General features: G+C 36.0%; 1 protein-coding gene across 1 annotated transcript in view; it reads left to right on the top strand.

Moving 5' to 3' along the window:
* Positions 1–17,818, top strand: part of LOC136825473 (uncharacterized) — a 49,412-nt gene that overhangs the window by 20,323 nt on the left and 11,271 nt on the right. The window contains exons 3-9 of the mRNA XM_067081973.1: positions 564–749; positions 4,547–4,650; positions 5,103–5,258; positions 5,567–5,642; positions 7,997–8,108; positions 16,416–16,507; positions 17,306–17,423. Of these exons, the coding sequence (XP_066938074.1) occupies positions 564–749; positions 4,547–4,650; positions 5,103–5,258; positions 5,567–5,642; positions 7,997–8,108; positions 16,416–16,507; positions 17,306–17,423 (844 nt within the window). The remainder of the gene's footprint in view (positions 1–563; positions 750–4,546; positions 4,651–5,102; positions 5,259–5,566; positions 5,643–7,996; positions 8,109–16,415; positions 16,508–17,305; positions 17,424–17,818) is intronic.

Genomic DNA, 17,818 nt, shown 5'->3' with positions numbered 1-17,818 from the left:
GTATATAAGCGAATATCACAGGAAAATGACAAGCAGAAGTTCAGCACCAAGCGCTCTCACGTGTTGTTTGTTCACGCATCGTTGGGGCAAAACTGTTTCTCATTTGTGCCCCGACTATGCGTAAATAAACTACACGTGAAAGCGCTTGGTACTGAACTTCTGCCTGCCATTTTCCTGTGGTATTCGCTCATATATATATATATATATATATATATATATATATATATATATATATATATATATATATATATATATATATATAGTATATATATGTATAATTATATGAAATTTTTATCACACCGTGATTAATATACAATCATGAAGCTACAAATGTCGTCTAATATCCAATTCACGCTACCTCGGGAATATCCCCGATGGGGAATTATCACCGAAGGAGAATTTTTTAAGTGATAAATGGATCGGTACCGCCGGGTCTCGATCCCTCGACACAATACCTTCCAACGACTCCAGTCGACGGTCAAACCACTGACATTTGTAGCTTCATGATTATATATATAAATATATGTCTATATATAAACTAAAAACTCATATTTTCCTTTTAGTCTTGCCTGCTTCCTTGGTAAGTGGAAACTGCGTGGTGGATGTATGTTGTTGTTACAGCGACAATTACAACGCCAGCTATCAGGACAAGATCAACGCGTTTTCCAACCCACCAACTCCTCCTGCTTATCAGTACACGGGCATCAAGCCAAAAGGGAGCGTCTATGAACCATGTTTTTGTTCTGATGGTGAGTATTTCACAATTAGTAAATAGAGGTCCAGAGTGTCATGTCGGTCTTTTGTTATATTCAAAAGTTTTTGTAGTAGGCCAGCGTGTGTTTCCTACAGCGAGGCTGCCCCTGTTCTCTGCTTAAAACATTGCTGTGTAACAGGATTTACAGACCATGCCAGTTTTCTGACGTACCCAAATTGACACGTTACACGTGCTTTCTCATATTGTTAAGTGCATTTGTGAAACCTGTTCCAGTCGCGCATTCTGAGGCTAATTAATATGAAAAATTACCATTTCATATCTTGCATCTAGATCATAATGCATATAAATGTGTTTGCATAATTGTTGTAACTTTCCAAACATGGTTGAGTAAATAAGAAGAACCTATCGTCAAACAATTGTTTGGCTTGCCCATTGTCTTGATAAGGGATGTCATGTTATTTAGATATTCTTCTAAGTTAGGCTATAGGCCTAGTAGGTCCGTTTAGAGGAATCCGTTGGAAGTCGGAAATTCCTAGGAAATTATATTTACTCTCGGAAAAACAATTACCTAGATTCCTCGGTCAGTCTATAGTAGGCAATGGTTCTTATGATTCTCTTATAATCAACCTCTATGTTTTGTTATGTTGATGTGTTGCTGACAACTATACATAGTATACACGTCATCCCTAAACATTAGCCTTATCAGGCGAGAATATGACCATTTCTTTTAGAAAATGAATTTGAAGATTATTATATATATATATATATATATATATATATATATATATATATATATATATATACATACATATATAACTAGATTGAACAAAAGTTTCGTGACAGTTACTTAAACTCATAGTCCACTAGTAACTTAATAAGATCTACTTCACGCATGTTTCCTGAGAAAGTACACTGATTTATCGAGAATAATTGTGATTTCTAACCTAATTGGGTTAGCAGCCTTGCTTTTGCAGTCAGGATAAAGCAACTTGGAAATTAGTTTTCACATTATTTGTTTTCATGGAAGTCATTATCTACCGAACACTGAACTCAGTAGCCTAACTTCTGTTTAGTTTGGATAGATTAAACGAGACTTTGGCCAGCACGGGCCATTGGCCAAAAGGGGCCATAAGTAGGGTAATGTCATGGTGTGAACTTTAGGACATTTCCTGACTAACCGAGACGTTAGCAACCATTAACATGGCTTATCACAGGAGCTTGGTGAATGTCGAATTGCCCTATGAATTTAGAGTATAATGCCCTTTAAATTCCTAAGGTAATTTGACATTCAGTAATGTCTGAAATGCTGCAACCGTTACTGGGACTGTAGGAAACAGTCAGCTGATGATATTGACAACTGATTATGCATTAAAGTTTTACAGATTAAAGGGTCACTTGGGTAAGTTACAAGAAACATTTCCATCAGTCACTTTACCAGTCTGCATGTTTAGGTTTAGCGTTCCAGGTTAGGTTAGGTGAGGTGAGGTTTGGTTCATTTACGGCAATCGTTGGGCCATATTTCAGTATCCTCAGTAAACGTTACCACATATTAGGTTAGGTTCAAAACAGTGTCTTTATTCCCCATCCTTTCTCTGTAGTCTCATAATATCTGGCTCCCAAGTGTCCTTAAGTTTACCATCTTTCAAATTTCACATTTCATTGAAGATCAAATTCTTCGGAAAAACCCCACGAAAAACAATAAAAATTAATTTCCAGGTCCCTTTGTAACAGTAAACATACGCCTACATATCTGGAACTAGAATATTCAGGTTTGCAACCATCATATTCACCTCTGCGTAGGGGGCTATAGTTCAATGTAGGTATTGCTAAAGGTTGTTTGCAGAGTCCTTTTGGCTTCTGGGTACACCCACATTTTAGCCTTTTACTTTACTTTCGTTCCGACTTCTTATCTTCCATCTTGCTGTCCAACCACTCCAGCTCCCTCTTTTCACTGTCTTTAGCGTTGAATGGCTGAAGATGCCCAGTTCTTGGCTTTATAGCCGCATTGTCGTAAATCATAATCAAATCATATACATCTGCCGAAAGAAACTGGTTGACTCAGCAAACAAATAAAGACTAGAGCTAAGTTTGACGGGCTTATAAGAAAGAAATTAATGACATAGAACATTAACTATGAATTATTTTAGAAACAACTTCATTTTACTTACAAGGGTTATTGATGATACAAAAGGTAGTGTTTTGAGCTAATGGGAGAATACGATACATTTTTAATTACCAGTTTTAGGATAAGATATTCTGCGAATAGAACGGGAATTCAATAGTGACATTATTATTTGTATTGCAACATTTTTCCCCATGGCTACAGTTGGTAAGTTTATTTTTTTATGAAAATCACAAAAGAATATGAATTAACTACAACTGATTATAAATTCATGAAACCGTTAGGTTAATTTTATTATTTTACTAATTCTATTTAATGTAGACATTTTAAAAAGCACAAAACTTATGTTCTTTCTCTTTATAAAGATCCGTCTTTTGTCAGAATCAGTTCCACAGGTTTTCATTCCTAAGAATTAAATACTTACGATTATGAATAGAGTGCTGTTTCACTTGCGTTTTTTTTTATTTCCCATTAAATTTATTGATGCCAACGAGTTGCATGCCCTGACTGGAGTACAAGGACAGAGATTATTAGACAAAATAAACCGTTGCTTGATCTAAAATCTCTGTCCAAACCACCTTCCAAAGCAACTCGTTCTAGGTTGTAAACTCTGATAATTGGTCCTTTGATTTCCACAGAGATTATGAGATAAAAATAAAGAGAAACAAACCACCTTCTAAACTCGAACAATGATAGAATGAAATTCCACTCACAAGAAACAGCAGTGACAATGATTATAGAATAAATTCTAATGACATGATTATCAATAAATTTAATGCAGAAATAAAAACGCTAAGGGAAATAGGCCTACATGTTTTTGGCAATATTGGATTTTCAAGTACTGCAAGGGGGACCCTTAAAATACCAAGACTGTAATACTTAGAATCATTGGGTACAGTGGTACCAATGTACAATGAATCTAGGAACTGAAACAGTGAGGCGAAATCGGCCAACATGCTGAAGTTCAGCATCATATTGGCAGCATGACATGCTACCTAGCAGCAAGATTCTAACACGTTCAACTATTTGCATTCTAAACTGTCTCAGTTTTTAAGATAGGCTGACATTCTTTTAGTAGAGATAAAAGAAGTTATACTGGAACTCAACCTTGTGGTAAATCATAAGTAACCAATTGGTTCTTAGCCACGTAAAATAAGTCTAATCTCGGGCCAGCCCTAGGAGAGCTGTTAATCAGCTCAGTGGTCTGGTAAAACTAAGGTATACTTTTTTTTTTTTTTTTACCCGGAAAGAAAAATTAACAACACTTCTGAAAGGTTTACGTAGCCAGGGCTGGAAACAAGAGAATATTATGTATTCGTAACGTGGTCTATATCAGGAAACTATGACGATTTATGTACGGTTGGAAATTGCCCTAGATTTTTCCTTCGCGTGGATAAGTAACCTCTTCTGTATAGTACTATGGATAAATAGTAAAATCATTCTTGATTGAATTTTCATTTCACGCGAGCAAAAATGTTTTCTGTTTCTGTGATAACAAAGAAGAACCTCATTACTTTATGCGTATTTTTTATTTTACAAGAAAAGATACTGGGTTGGTTTTTTTCCTCAGAAATGCAACGCATTAAAGCAAGAAACCAAGCAAGGAGTTAATGAACTTCCCCACTTGAGTGAATTAGGAAATAATTAAGACGGCAGAAAATGCTGCGTCCTGGAAGCTGTTATAGTAAAAGCTCTCATTTGTTTTCCAGTAACTGTGGCTGTGACGTCTATAACCCTCAACGAAACTACGTATGTCGCGGATGCAGCCGATCCCTTAAAGTGGGCAAACCTCCAGAATAATGTTACCACCCAGGTAGGTTAAATCACTTGATCGTGTATTTTCTGTTTCAAAATCGTTGCCAAATGACTTGACAGCTGTTATAAATAGGTGGCAAATCCTTCACAAATTGCCCCCTTTGAGAGCAAAAATAACTTGACAACCGTCTAGAAGACTCTAGAGTTACTTATTCTTGAATTATGTAACGCGAAGTTACTTAACACTCGTGATCAGATGAATGAAGGGTTCCACTGAGCATCACTGCATGCGGTGTGCTGGCAACGTTGTTACCTCAGTAGAATTGAATGATGTTATTGTTGATCTGCCAACCCAACAGTGACAGAATAGAGGCTTTGGGCTCTATACAGATCCCCTTCCAGGTGAAACCATCCCAGGACAGCTAAACACATTCTAAAGACGTGTTGAACCTCACTGTCTTTGATTTAATCAGACTCGAAGTCAAAGAAAAATCTTCTTCATTCTTTCAGCTGAATGCTCTGAAGGGGACGATGACCAACACCGAAGCGAGCCTTGCGCCCACCCTCCTTTCACTGAAGGCCGTTTATGAGAGCAGCACGGCAACCAACGTAGTCTTCAGGGTCGAGATCCTCCTCAGAGGGAGAAACGAAGGTGTGTCGACGCCTGTAAGTATGGATAATCTTTGTCGTTTACAGTAGGATTTTTATATATTCACATTAAATTTTCCCTTTCAAGGGGTTGGACGTGAGGGAGGTGTTCTCTCTAGTCTCAGTCATGAATTCCACCTGTTGAAGGCCTTCATTGATTCCCTCTCTCTGCTATTTCCTAAGTCTTCCTACTGATTTTTCTGACTCATCCTCCTCATAACACCTTGAAATCATATCATTATTTGAGATATCAGTCTTCGTAATTATTTCTCCGCTGCGTATCAAAGATTTTTTTTTCTCATACAATTTATTATTCAATTTTACAGGTTGCCAATGCTCTGGCCGCTGCCTTAGCTGGAAGATCGTTGGGATATGTTAACACGCAGTCTATGTCAGTTAGCGGTAAGAGAATCCCCCGTAAGGGGCTAGTGCCGTCAGTGCTCCTCACGTGGTGCTCTGTAGGCATTGCTTAAGGTCCTTTGCAGCTTCCCTTCGGTACCAAGCTGCAACCCCCTTTCATTCCTTTAACTGTACCTCCATCCATATTCTCTCTCTTCCATCTTGCTATCCACCCTCTCGCAACACTTGTTTCATAGTGCAACTGCTTTGAGGTTTGCCTCCTGTTACACCTTTCAAGCCTTTCTACTCTCAATTTCCCTTTCAGCATACCCATTCCAGTCTATATTCCAGTAAGAGAATCAACTTAGAGCAACTTTATTCTGTTGTTATATCAGATTAAGACTCATGGTTCTCAATCTTTTTTTAGTAATGGCGCCCTGAATGATGTAATCATCACCGTGGAGCCGCCCTTCTTCACCATCCCACCGTATTGCATGAATTAACTCCTTATTAAATGAATACAATTGTTATCCATACTCAGACCAAAATCAGCACACCGCACATGCAGAAATATACTGAACAGGCAAAGAGCATATCAGAGAAATTAGATAAACATAATTAGAGTAGACGCACTGATAATAATTATATGAAGACTTCTGCAAACTTTTTTTTCTGCAAATGATCATTGAGATGATCTAACCAAGACAAAATTCATGGCAATCTTGCGGCACCCGTAGGCACTGTCAGTGGCACCCCAGGGTGCCATGGCACCCAGTTTGAGAATCACTGGATTAAGCCATACTTGATTACACGGACCAGGTAGTATCTACGAGAACATCTCATTTCAGCTTGACCTTACATAGCTATCTATTTTTTTTTTTATCTAGCTATCTATCTACCTTTATATCTATTTTTAGGAATGTGTGAAGGGATTGTTGAGCCAACTCTCCTTTACGAAGGTGAAGTGTGAATGTTGAAAACAAATGAAAGAAAAAAAGTTTGACATTGTTGAGATGAAGTGCTTGCGTAGTATGTGCAGCATAAATATCGATAGAATGATAAACGTGAAGATAGGTAGAAGTGGTAAAAGAATGGATCAGAGTATTTTGAGATGGTTTGGTCATGTGGAAACAATGAGCGTGGGTAGGTCGGTGGAAGTAGTGTGTGATTCAAAGTACCAGGAGGGAGAGGAGAGGAGGAAGGCTTAGAGAAACGGCTGGGGACGTCGGGTGGAAGAGCTGTTGGAAAGTAAGAACGTCAGTACGTGCACAAAACAGTTAGTGGCGCAATGTGTGAAGGGGCTACAATGCGCTGCTGATGAACCATGTGAGTAGGCGTATGAAGTGGCTAATGTTACGATCATTTTTACTTCACAGGATGCTCATCCAGGATTCAGTAGTAATGAGAGTTTGGGTGTGGTAGTGAGAGTTGTATTTGTCTCTAGATCTACCTCTTGGTCAAGAAAACTATATATATATATATATATATATATATATATATATATATATATATATATATATATATATATATATATATATATATATATATATATATATATATATATATATATATATACTTATATATATGTATACATATACATATATATATACATATATATACATATATATATATATCTAATACACACACATATGTATATATATATATATATACACGAGAGAGAGAGAGAGAGAGAGAAAGTGCATTCATATGAGCCGTGGGTGAAGTGGCAATGTTGCCGGGTACAGAGACAGAATTTCCAGAATTTCTTTGGTGTCTGTTGTGTGACGACGACTTTCACAATTTAATCTGTATTTCTTTATTGTTACTAATTTATCTGCATTTTTGGTTCCTTCCAGACTAATTTAATTTATCAGTTTCATCTTTTATTTTCATCTTGCATAGATTAGTTGTTTTCCTGGTAATTTATACGGTATTGGTAATTACCTCATGCTCACATAGCCTTATCTTTGCATCTTATTGCTAATATACTATTTAGTTACCCATTCACTTCCGTTTAATTCACCTACTTGATTACAGTATCTCTTTCATGCTGTTTACTATTTTTCTTTCATTTATTTCTTCTTTTGTTAGCTCCTCTTCTAATCCCTCTTCCCGTCTGGTATTCTTCTTATTCATTTTCACTGAGTTTTAAATTCACTTATCTGTCCATCGCTTTCTTCCTGTTTATCGTTTGTCATTACTTATCTTTTATTTTCAGCTACCTGATTATCTCATTCCCATTTAGTGTCACTTTCACTTTTTTCAGTTGTGTTAGAGTTAGACCATGTTTCTTCGCTTATAACTATATAAATATTTCGTCTTCAAACGTACTCATATTCACTAACTTGTCTATTTCTCTCCTTCTTTACAAATGTGTAATTTCTCCCTTTATTCACGCTAATGTTTCTCCTCCACAGTCCTGAGCTGTTCGGACAATCCACCGGATCCGTTGATTAACGGAACGAGAACTGACATTACAAGCTACATCGCCTCCGCTCAAGTGAAATACGGCTGCATTGATAAATACAGGTTAGTGTCGTCGTCGCCCCTGCTTTGTCGCCTTTCTAATCTTGTTTTTCCTCCTTCTTCCTCGTTTTTCAGTCCGTGGTCAAATCGGTTTTGAGTAGAAGCCGTCCTGAATTTCAACTTGGTACTATTTTACAAAGATTTGATAGTTTCCAATGCCGTTTCTGTAGTGTCTTTTAAATTTCATCTCGTCAGTTTCATCACCTTGCTGTTATACCATTTGCGTGAGAAATTGATGCATACCAAGGTACTAATATCATTCAGAAACTGTAACTTTTCCATATAGGTGTATTTCCAAACTTACTGATGAAAATATATAAATGGTGTATGGTTTAATGTACTGCTATGTGTCTGCCTCTCTAGCTTCATTTGAGGTCAGGTCTGGGGCTTTGGGTATGATGCAATGACCTAAGTCAGATGGGGGCGTGTTGGCTAGGACACAGCAATCTGAATCAGATTAGGGAGTAATTGAGTAGGATGTCGTGATGTCAGGTACGATGAAGGGACTTTAGTCGGTTAGGGGTATTCAGGTATTGCGCACTGACCAAGGTCAGGTTAGGGGTAGACTGGTAGGATACAGTGGCCTAAATCAGGTAAAACACGTTTGATAGGACACAGTGAACGTAGATCGGGTTAGGATTGGTTTGGTAGGATGCAGTGACCTAAATCAGGTAAAACATGTTTGATAGGGCACAGTGACGCAGGTCGGGTTAGGATTGGTTGGGTAGGATGCAGTGACCTAAATCAGGTAAAACATGTTTGATAGGACACAGTGACGTAGATTGGGTTAGGATTGGTTTAGTAGGATGCAGTGACCTAAATCAGTTAAAACATGTTTGATAGGACACAGTGATGAAGGTCGGGTTAGGATTGGTTTGATAGGATGCAGTGACCTAAATCAGGTAAAACATGTTTGATAGGACACAGTGACGTAGGTCGGGTTAGGATTGGTTTGGTAGGATGCAGTGACCTATGCCAGACTGAGATGGTTGGGTGGGTTGCAATGACCAAGGTTAGGTTGGGAGGCTTCGAGTAGGATGCTGTACCCTAGTGGCGAGTAGGATGCAGTGATCTGGGTCAGGTTAGGGGTGCAGTGATCCGGGTTATCTGCAACTGAAGAGTTATAAAAACTGTTCAAACCGCTGCAAAATCTTTGAAACCTTTCGTTGTTCATATCAGTTACAGATAACTTAAATGATTCCTCATTAAGAATAAAAAAATCTTTCTCTTTCGTATCTCCCACATGTGGATTCTGTCTGTCAATAAGCGTAAATATTTAATTATCGTGCCTTGGCAACCTAACTTTTTAGAATTCGGAAACACTGTCGATCTTTAGGTTGCTAGTGCAAAACATTGAGGCTCTCATAATCATTGGCTGCGACTTTAGCACATAGTTTGTACAACTCTGTACTAAATATTGTACTAAAAGCCACCCATAATTAGCACATGATTGATTGGCTACAATCATCTCGTTTATTATTCATTTCCGACCGAAGTGGCGTACTGTAGAAGGTGTTCAAAGTAATGAGACGAAAACAAATAAAATTACAGAAATATTCTAATTAAATACGAGCTCTGAAAAGTTACCTTAAACCTGTGATGTTTAAGTGTTGTGTGAGTGGCATATATATATATATATATATATATATATATATATATATATATATATATATATATGTGTGTGTGTGTGTGTGTGTGTGTGTGTGTGTGTGTGTGTGTGTGTGCATTGCATTAAGCTACAAACGTCCATTAATATTTAATTAGCTCTACCTCGGAAATAATATATTTTCATATATATTAACCGAAGGGGAACTTTTTAGTTGATAATAAGTAAGTTCGTCGTCTCGTGGTCTCGAACCACAGAAGACTACAACTCGGACTACAGTGACGCCTATAAACAACACGGCCATCAAGGGAGGTATAACTTGATACCGACTCCCACCTACAAATCACTGTCGAACTCATGCATTTGTAATTAGAATTGATATCAACCCACCTATGCCATGTTAACCGCGTAGTGTGCTTGTTGCACGCAGTCATATTATGAATGAATTTTATCACATCACCGTGATTCATATACAAGCATTAAGCTACAAACGTCCTTTAATATCCAATTCGCTCTACCTCGGAAATAACATTAAAGGCCATTTATAGCTTAATGCTTGTATATGAATCACGGTGATGTGATAAAATTCATTCATAATATGGCTGTGTGAGACAAACGCACTACATGGTTAACATGACAGAGGTGGGTTAATATCGATTCTAATTACAAATACCTGAGTTCGACAGTGATTTGTAGGTGGGAGCCGGTATCAACTTATACCTCCCTTGATGGCCGTGTCGTTTAAGGCGTCACTGTAGTCCTGAGTTCTTGTCTTCCGTGGTTCGAGCCAACGAGACGACGAACTTATTATCAATTATCAACTAAAAATCCCCTCCCTTCGATAACATATATGAAAATATGTTATTTCCGAGGTAGAGCGAATTGATATTAAAGGACGTTTGTAGCTTAATGCTTGTCTATGAATCAGGGTGGTGTGATAAAATTCATTTATATATATATATATATATATATATATATATATATATATATATATATATATATATATATATATGTGTGTGTGTGTGTGTGTGTGTGTGTATATATGTATATATATATATATATATATATATATATATATATATATATATATATATATATATATATATATATATATATATATATATATATATATATATATATATGTACACACACACACACACACATATATATATATATATGTATATATGTGTGAGAGAGAGAGAGAGAGAGAGAGAGAGAGAGAGAGAGAGAGAGAGGAGGTAATTCTACTCGCCAAGCTTAATCGGAGAAACCTCTTAAGCTTCACGATTACATGACCATTATCATTATTTCTTGTTCGTGTGACACAAATACCTCTAGTTACGACCTCGAGTCACGTTTTTTCGGGCAAATCATCGCCCTTAAGTTGTACATTCTCGACCTATTTTTAGTCTTTTGTCCTTGTAAAAAAAAAAAAAGATAAACCGGATTAAATATGCAAAGGTCATGCTGCAGGTAACAGTAGGCATGTTATTCATCTGTTAACGTTTTGTAAATTATGCTGTATTTTTTAATAAGTCTTCATTGATAATATATATGTATATATTAATATATATATATATATATATATATATATATATATATATATATATATATATATATTTAAATGTATATTATATATATACACACAGTATATATATCTCACGGTCCCAAAGATTGGGCGAGTTTAATGTCAAGTTGAAGAAAAACCATTTTTTCCCTATTGCGTTTTATGTCAATCATTACATTGTTAGTACGAGAAAAAGTGGGACTGAAATCTGAGTTGTGAGTCCCATAGAGTGCATGTTTTAATTTAAAATTTTACATACACACACACACACACACATATATATATATATATATATATATATATATATATATATATATATATATATATATATATATATATGTGTATATAAATTCTATCATATATATATACGTTTTATGAAAACATTTACTAATGTGGGTTTTATAACCTAGATTTCACTATATATATAATATAGATTTATATATATATATATATATATATATATATATATATATATATATATATATATATATATATATATATACTGTATTTATATATACAGTATATATACATACACATATATATACATACATACACATAATATGTGTGTGCGCGTGTGTGTGTTTCACTTTAGATGGTATGGCTCCAAATATATTCGCCTTACATTTTTTCAACCTTCTTTCAAGTTGGTAGAGGGGGAGCCTACATATCCACAAAGAATGATATATAGCGTTTACGTCACTCGTTCAAGTATTGAGCAGGTCCATCGTTGCTTGACATTGCTGATCGGAAACAGTTTATCAAACAAACGGTTATTCGGACACAGTTATCAAATAACTTTGCACTTTGGATAGCATTTTTTTTATCTGTTATCACAGGACCGTCATAATTTCTCTTAATTAGTTTAAACAAGATTTGTCGGAAGCATTCTGCGCCGGGAACAGGAGGAAATGTCAACATGTTAATGTAATATACTCTGGTGTACCCAGTAGAGTGGTAGTGCCGTCAGTGCACCTCATGCGGTGCACTGTAGGCTTTACTTAAGGTTTTCTGCAGTGTCCCTTCGGCCCCTAGCTGAAACCCCTTTCATTCCTTTTACTGTATCTCCGCTCATATTCTTTCTTTCCAGCTTACTTTCCATCCTGTCCTAACAATTGTTTCACAGTGCAACTGCGAGGTTTTCCTCCTGTTACACCTTTCAAACCTTTCTAATCTCAATTTCCCTTTCAGGCGCTGAATAACCTCGTGGGTTCCTGCAATTGGCCTTTGGGCCAAATTCTATATTCCATTCCATTCCTATACCCTGGCGTATATGGTCTTCCGAGGCGTTTTGCACCAAGGAAATCTTAATCCATATCGTAATAAGGGAACCAGAGTTAGGTTTTGCAATGGTATGAAAATTGCAGCTCATGTTGCAATAAGTTTGTTCAGTGGCTAAGCCAGTTTCAGCTTTCGATAACTGTTTATTGGTCTTGAATTGGTAGTTTGAGCATTTGTTTATATTTAAGGAGGTGAATATCATATTTCTTATGGTTTTTTTTAGATTGGAATTTCTTTTGATACTTAAGAAATTATATTCTAAACAAGCACAGTATCGAAAAGAACATAATCGTGCAAAATATACAACTCAAACAGTTGTATACTCATTAAATAATTCAACTACGTGATAAGTATAATTAAGCAATAAGATTATATCGTTCCAAAAAAAGAAGAAGCGGATGAATCACTTGGGCAGCTGTAAATTATAGCTTGAACGAACCGGGTCCCGGCCTGACGTTATTTATTATTCCTATTTTTGTCGTAAGCCTTTAATTGGAGGTGTTGAACCGCGTCACAGATTTAAATCCATTTTGGGTGTTTGTCATATCGTGCAGGTTTCAGTCGAGGATTTATGAGATCTAGACATGCGTGAATGTAACAGTATACAGTATGTATTCAAATAAGAATTTATGTTAAACCGCGTCTGTATGTTTTAACGTAAGTTTATGGTTAGCGTTAACAAGATTATGAGAGAGAGAGAGAGAGAGAGAGAGAGAGAGAGAGAGAGAGAGAGAGACATGTTAGGACAAAAATTTCATGGTCAGTTTATTCACAGAAATGCAAATCTCTGTGGCTATATAACCAGAGAGAGAGAGAGAGAGAAGCTAAAACGGAAAATGTGTTGACATGTGTACATGTGTTTTGTCGGTCACCAAGCAACCATCTCCCATTGTTGTAACAGCACCAACGCAGCTGAAATGTAACCCCTCCCCCCGGCAGTGTGTCAGGAAGATCCCCCATTCCTCGTCCCCCATCCCCCTCCCACAACCACCACCACCACCATCACCACCTTCAGACCTCTTTCAATGGCTATAACGACCATCCTTGGATGTACCTCTGAAAAAATCTGTACGTCTATTTAATACGCACATGTTCATGAAACCAATGTCCTTTGCCCCTGATAACTTATGCTCACGTGATTGTGGTGAGTTTTTATAGCGCATGTACCTCGAAGATATTAATCTGGAGAATTTCAAGGTTTAGTTTGATTTATATTAAATGTGTCTGTTACGAAAACTGCGGTCTTTAATTCTGCAAAGATTTTTCAATTAATTTATTGATGTTTTTGTAGTTTAGATAAAATATTTAAATAAAAGGTTTATGCCATTAGGAATAATTGGTTTATTGATGGTGGAATGTGGGCAGATTGCATGAGTATTTGTTATTTATTTCACCATATTTCTTCATGTGCGTTTATGTAGATGAAAATTTGGTGTACATTGTAGTATACTTGATTAGGAAGCAAAAAAGAAAAGTTCCCTTAAGGATACTTCTTTAAAGTAAATAAATAGCATATTGAAGATAATAAATTGAAACGAAATCATTAAAATTTACTGATAACGATAGAACCTTAAATATAAATAATAATCCAAAATATTTTCTCTTGCAATTCTGCTCTTGTGTGCGCGATTAAGATCAGTGTTTTAACGACCAAATATGAAAATATAAAGGTTATTCACGACTTCAGGCAATGGATAAGATAGAATTTCCGTCAATAGCTGACGTTTACTCTGACTCATTTAACCGACTTTTTTTTTTTTTCTTTTTATCGTGGTGCAGTCTAACGGAGGTACTGAGTCTTTTCGTCCTTGACCTTCTGGCCTCGACAATGCGTTGTTCTCGTGAAAGATACCTCCCAAGAACGTTTAAAAGCTATTCTTTACCTTCCTTCTTGCTCGCACTGTTATTAGTCGTACTTCAGGATGTTTCCTTTAGTGAAACTATAATTTTCTTTGCGTGGTAAGAGCTACTATAATAGGTTGAAGATGTGTTTCATTAGGATAAAAGGAAGCGTACTGATGTAGCCAAGGGATTCAGGGATTATTCCATTTGTTAGTGCGGTTACTTCAATAAAGGTAATGTGAGTTTGCATGCAGTGTAAACTCACATAATATATATATATATATATATATATATATATATATATATATATATATATATATATATATATATATATATATATATATATATATATATATATATATATATATATACATGTATATATATATGTGTGTGTGTATACATGTATATATGTATATATATATAATAAACACACACACATATATATATATATATATATATATATATATATATATATATATATATATATATATATATAGTAGTTCCTCATTGACAGGTTGGTATCGTTCTCGGTAACACTCTGCTGGGCCCGCGTTCCATTCTCCGACCGGCCAATGAAGAATTGAGAAATTTGTTTCTGGTGATAATAGTTCATTTCTCGTTATAATGTGGTTCGGATTCCACAATAAGCTGTAGGTCCCGTTGCTAGGTAACCAATTGGTTCTTAGCCATGTAAAATAAATCTAATCCTTCGGGCCAGTCGTAGGAGAGCTGTTACTCAGCTCAGTGGTCTGGTGAAACTAAGGTATACTTAACTTCATACATATATGTATATACTGTACATATACATATAAAAATGTTGTAGTGATGTTTATTTATATATATATATATATATATATATATATATATATATATATATATATATATATATATATATATAAACACGCAAACATCCTTACAACATTTTTATATGTATGTTTGCTTGTATTCTTGATTTATATCCCCTTTTGTTTATTTAAATTCATTCTTCGTTACTTTATCCTCTTCATTTTTTATTGTACTTAATTTGACTTCCATGCTTCTCCCACCTCTCCAGAAGGAGAATTTTTTTGAAGGTTTATTAGTCAAGCCCCTGTTAGGTCACCCTCACCTAATCGGGAAAGGTCATCTCTCTCTCTCTCTCTCTCTCTCTCTCTCTCTCTCTCTCTCTCTCTCTCTCTCTTGCGACTCAGTCCCCAGTCGTTTAGTAGTAAAAACCTGATAATTGCTTATCCCATAAATCAGATCCACAGAAGTTACAGTTTTCTTATATTTACAACCATATTTCAGCTTAGCAGTTCAAAACACCATATTTTCCCAGTTCTAAGAAAAAAAAAACAGGTTATTGCCCACATAAACCCCACTTTGTGTTTAAAGGTAAGTAAAATATGAATTATAGCAGAAGAGCAAAGACTTAAAACCCACCTGCAAGTTACGTGATTGCTTAGGTGCTTGTATCGTTTGGGACACATATTGCTTTGTAAAGGTGCCTCTGACAAGCTATCTTGGACTGTTCTGCCAAATGCGTGGGTCTCGTAATATTCCCCTCTCTCTCTCTCTCTCCCGTTATTGCTCAATTTCTTCTTTTATCACCTTGGAATAAGTTCTTAATAAAATTGAACATACACTTACTTGCATTTATTTGTCTCAAAAATAATAATTTTTCATAAAATTGATCGACTGGTAAGTAGCTGTCTAGTTACGTAGCAAGTAAAATACCTTTGCGTTTTTATGTATATCTCGGATTCAAACCTGTGCCTAGAAAGAAAGAGTGAGGTTAGCCGTGAATCCACCAAGCTACAAAAGTGACGTCACTCTCCACTGCTCATCGTTAATTTTCCCTTTGGATTCAAGCTTTGCACGCGTAGCTGTATCCAAAAAAATTAAGGAAATCCAGGAGTTAGGAGGCTATTGTGGCTATTGGAATGCATATTTCGGTGATATATACAAGTATTGAATTGGTAATGTGTGTGTTTAAACCGACATATTAATACGACGTTCCTTTTTCTCTCCCTCTTAGGCTGAGCAGTGGAAAGGACAAGGAGATATCGACATGTTCTCCATACAATACTACTTGGACCCCTTTGCCAGCCGGACTCAAGTGCGAAATAGGTATTATTATTATTATTATTATTATTATTATTATTATTATTATTATTATTATTGATCTACATGCATTTTCCCCTGAGAGAGAATGGCTCCAGAAGGTGCTACCCTTATGGGTTTGATTTTCTGCAAATTTTCAAAGGACTTATGGTCCGTCAGCTTCTGGTACTCACCCACCCAGGTATCGACCAGACTCAAACATAGCGAACTTTTTTTTAATATCGGCAGTGACTCCCTTATTATAATTACTCAGAATGTGTGAAAAACTACAAATGGAGAAAGGATAAAAAATAACAAAATAGATAATACTGAACAAAGCATAACAGTGCTTTGCTGTATGATTTGTAATAAATTGTGTTCAACTGTGTTAGTATATATTATTTACAGGAATGAAGGAATAGCATAGTAAAAAAAAATAATATAAAAAATCATAGTATGGTCGTATCCCGGAGTTTATTTTAACGAATGTTGATGATTGTAGAATGAATTAAAATATCTGGTGAAATGTCGTTCATTTCTTTCTTCTCTTCTTCTTCTTCTTCTTCTTCTTCTTCTTATTATTATTATTATTATTAGTAGTAGTAGTAGTAGTAGTAGTACTAGTAGTAGTAGTAGCAGTAGCAGCAGCAGCAGCAGCAAATACTCCTCAAGAAAATAGGCCTATAATATAAGGATAGGGCGGGAACTTGTTTATTGTCCCAGCCATTTCACCCTCCAGAAGTCTATATATAGACCTTCGTTGTTGTGACTCACCGGGTATCCCCGAAAATTCTAAAAGCCTGCCCTCTCTGGCCTTCCTTCCAGCACCGGATAAATGCTCGGATGACCCCCCTACCCCGCCCCCCTTGACGGTGTCTTCGTGGAACAACTTCACAAAGACCGGGGGCACTGTTGTCACTTACGCCTGCATGGATGGGTATTCGTAAGTATTTCTTGATTTGTCTCATTTATATTCGTCTATAAGTCGTTGAGGTTGGTTGGGCCGAGTTCAGAGGTCCAGAGCACCCAACCACTTATGGATTTCTTAGCTTCCTAACTTATAAATAAGCAAGTTGCCTTTTTATATTTATGTGAAAAATTACATTGTGATTATTAGTAATTATACTTTCATTTCGTAAGAGTTCGTGAAGTCATTTTGTTAGCTTTCTGAAAATATGTAGCGTAATTCTTGATTTCACTTCCTATCCATAATCCAGACTTTCCTAACTTAACATGATTGTAGTTTATTGATATTCGCATGCAAAATTCATGACTCCTGTGCATTTTTTCAACAAAAATTCCACATTTGCATAATTGAGATTATGGTTTTATAATACC

This window comes from Macrobrachium rosenbergii, chromosome 37 (genome assembly GCF_040412425.1).
Source record: "Macrobrachium rosenbergii isolate ZJJX-2024 chromosome 37, ASM4041242v1, whole genome shotgun sequence".
In the NCBI taxonomy this organism is placed as follows: Eukaryota; Metazoa; Arthropoda; class Malacostraca; order Decapoda; family Palaemonidae; genus Macrobrachium; species Macrobrachium rosenbergii.
This window is presented reverse-complemented; position numbering and strand designations above follow the sequence as displayed.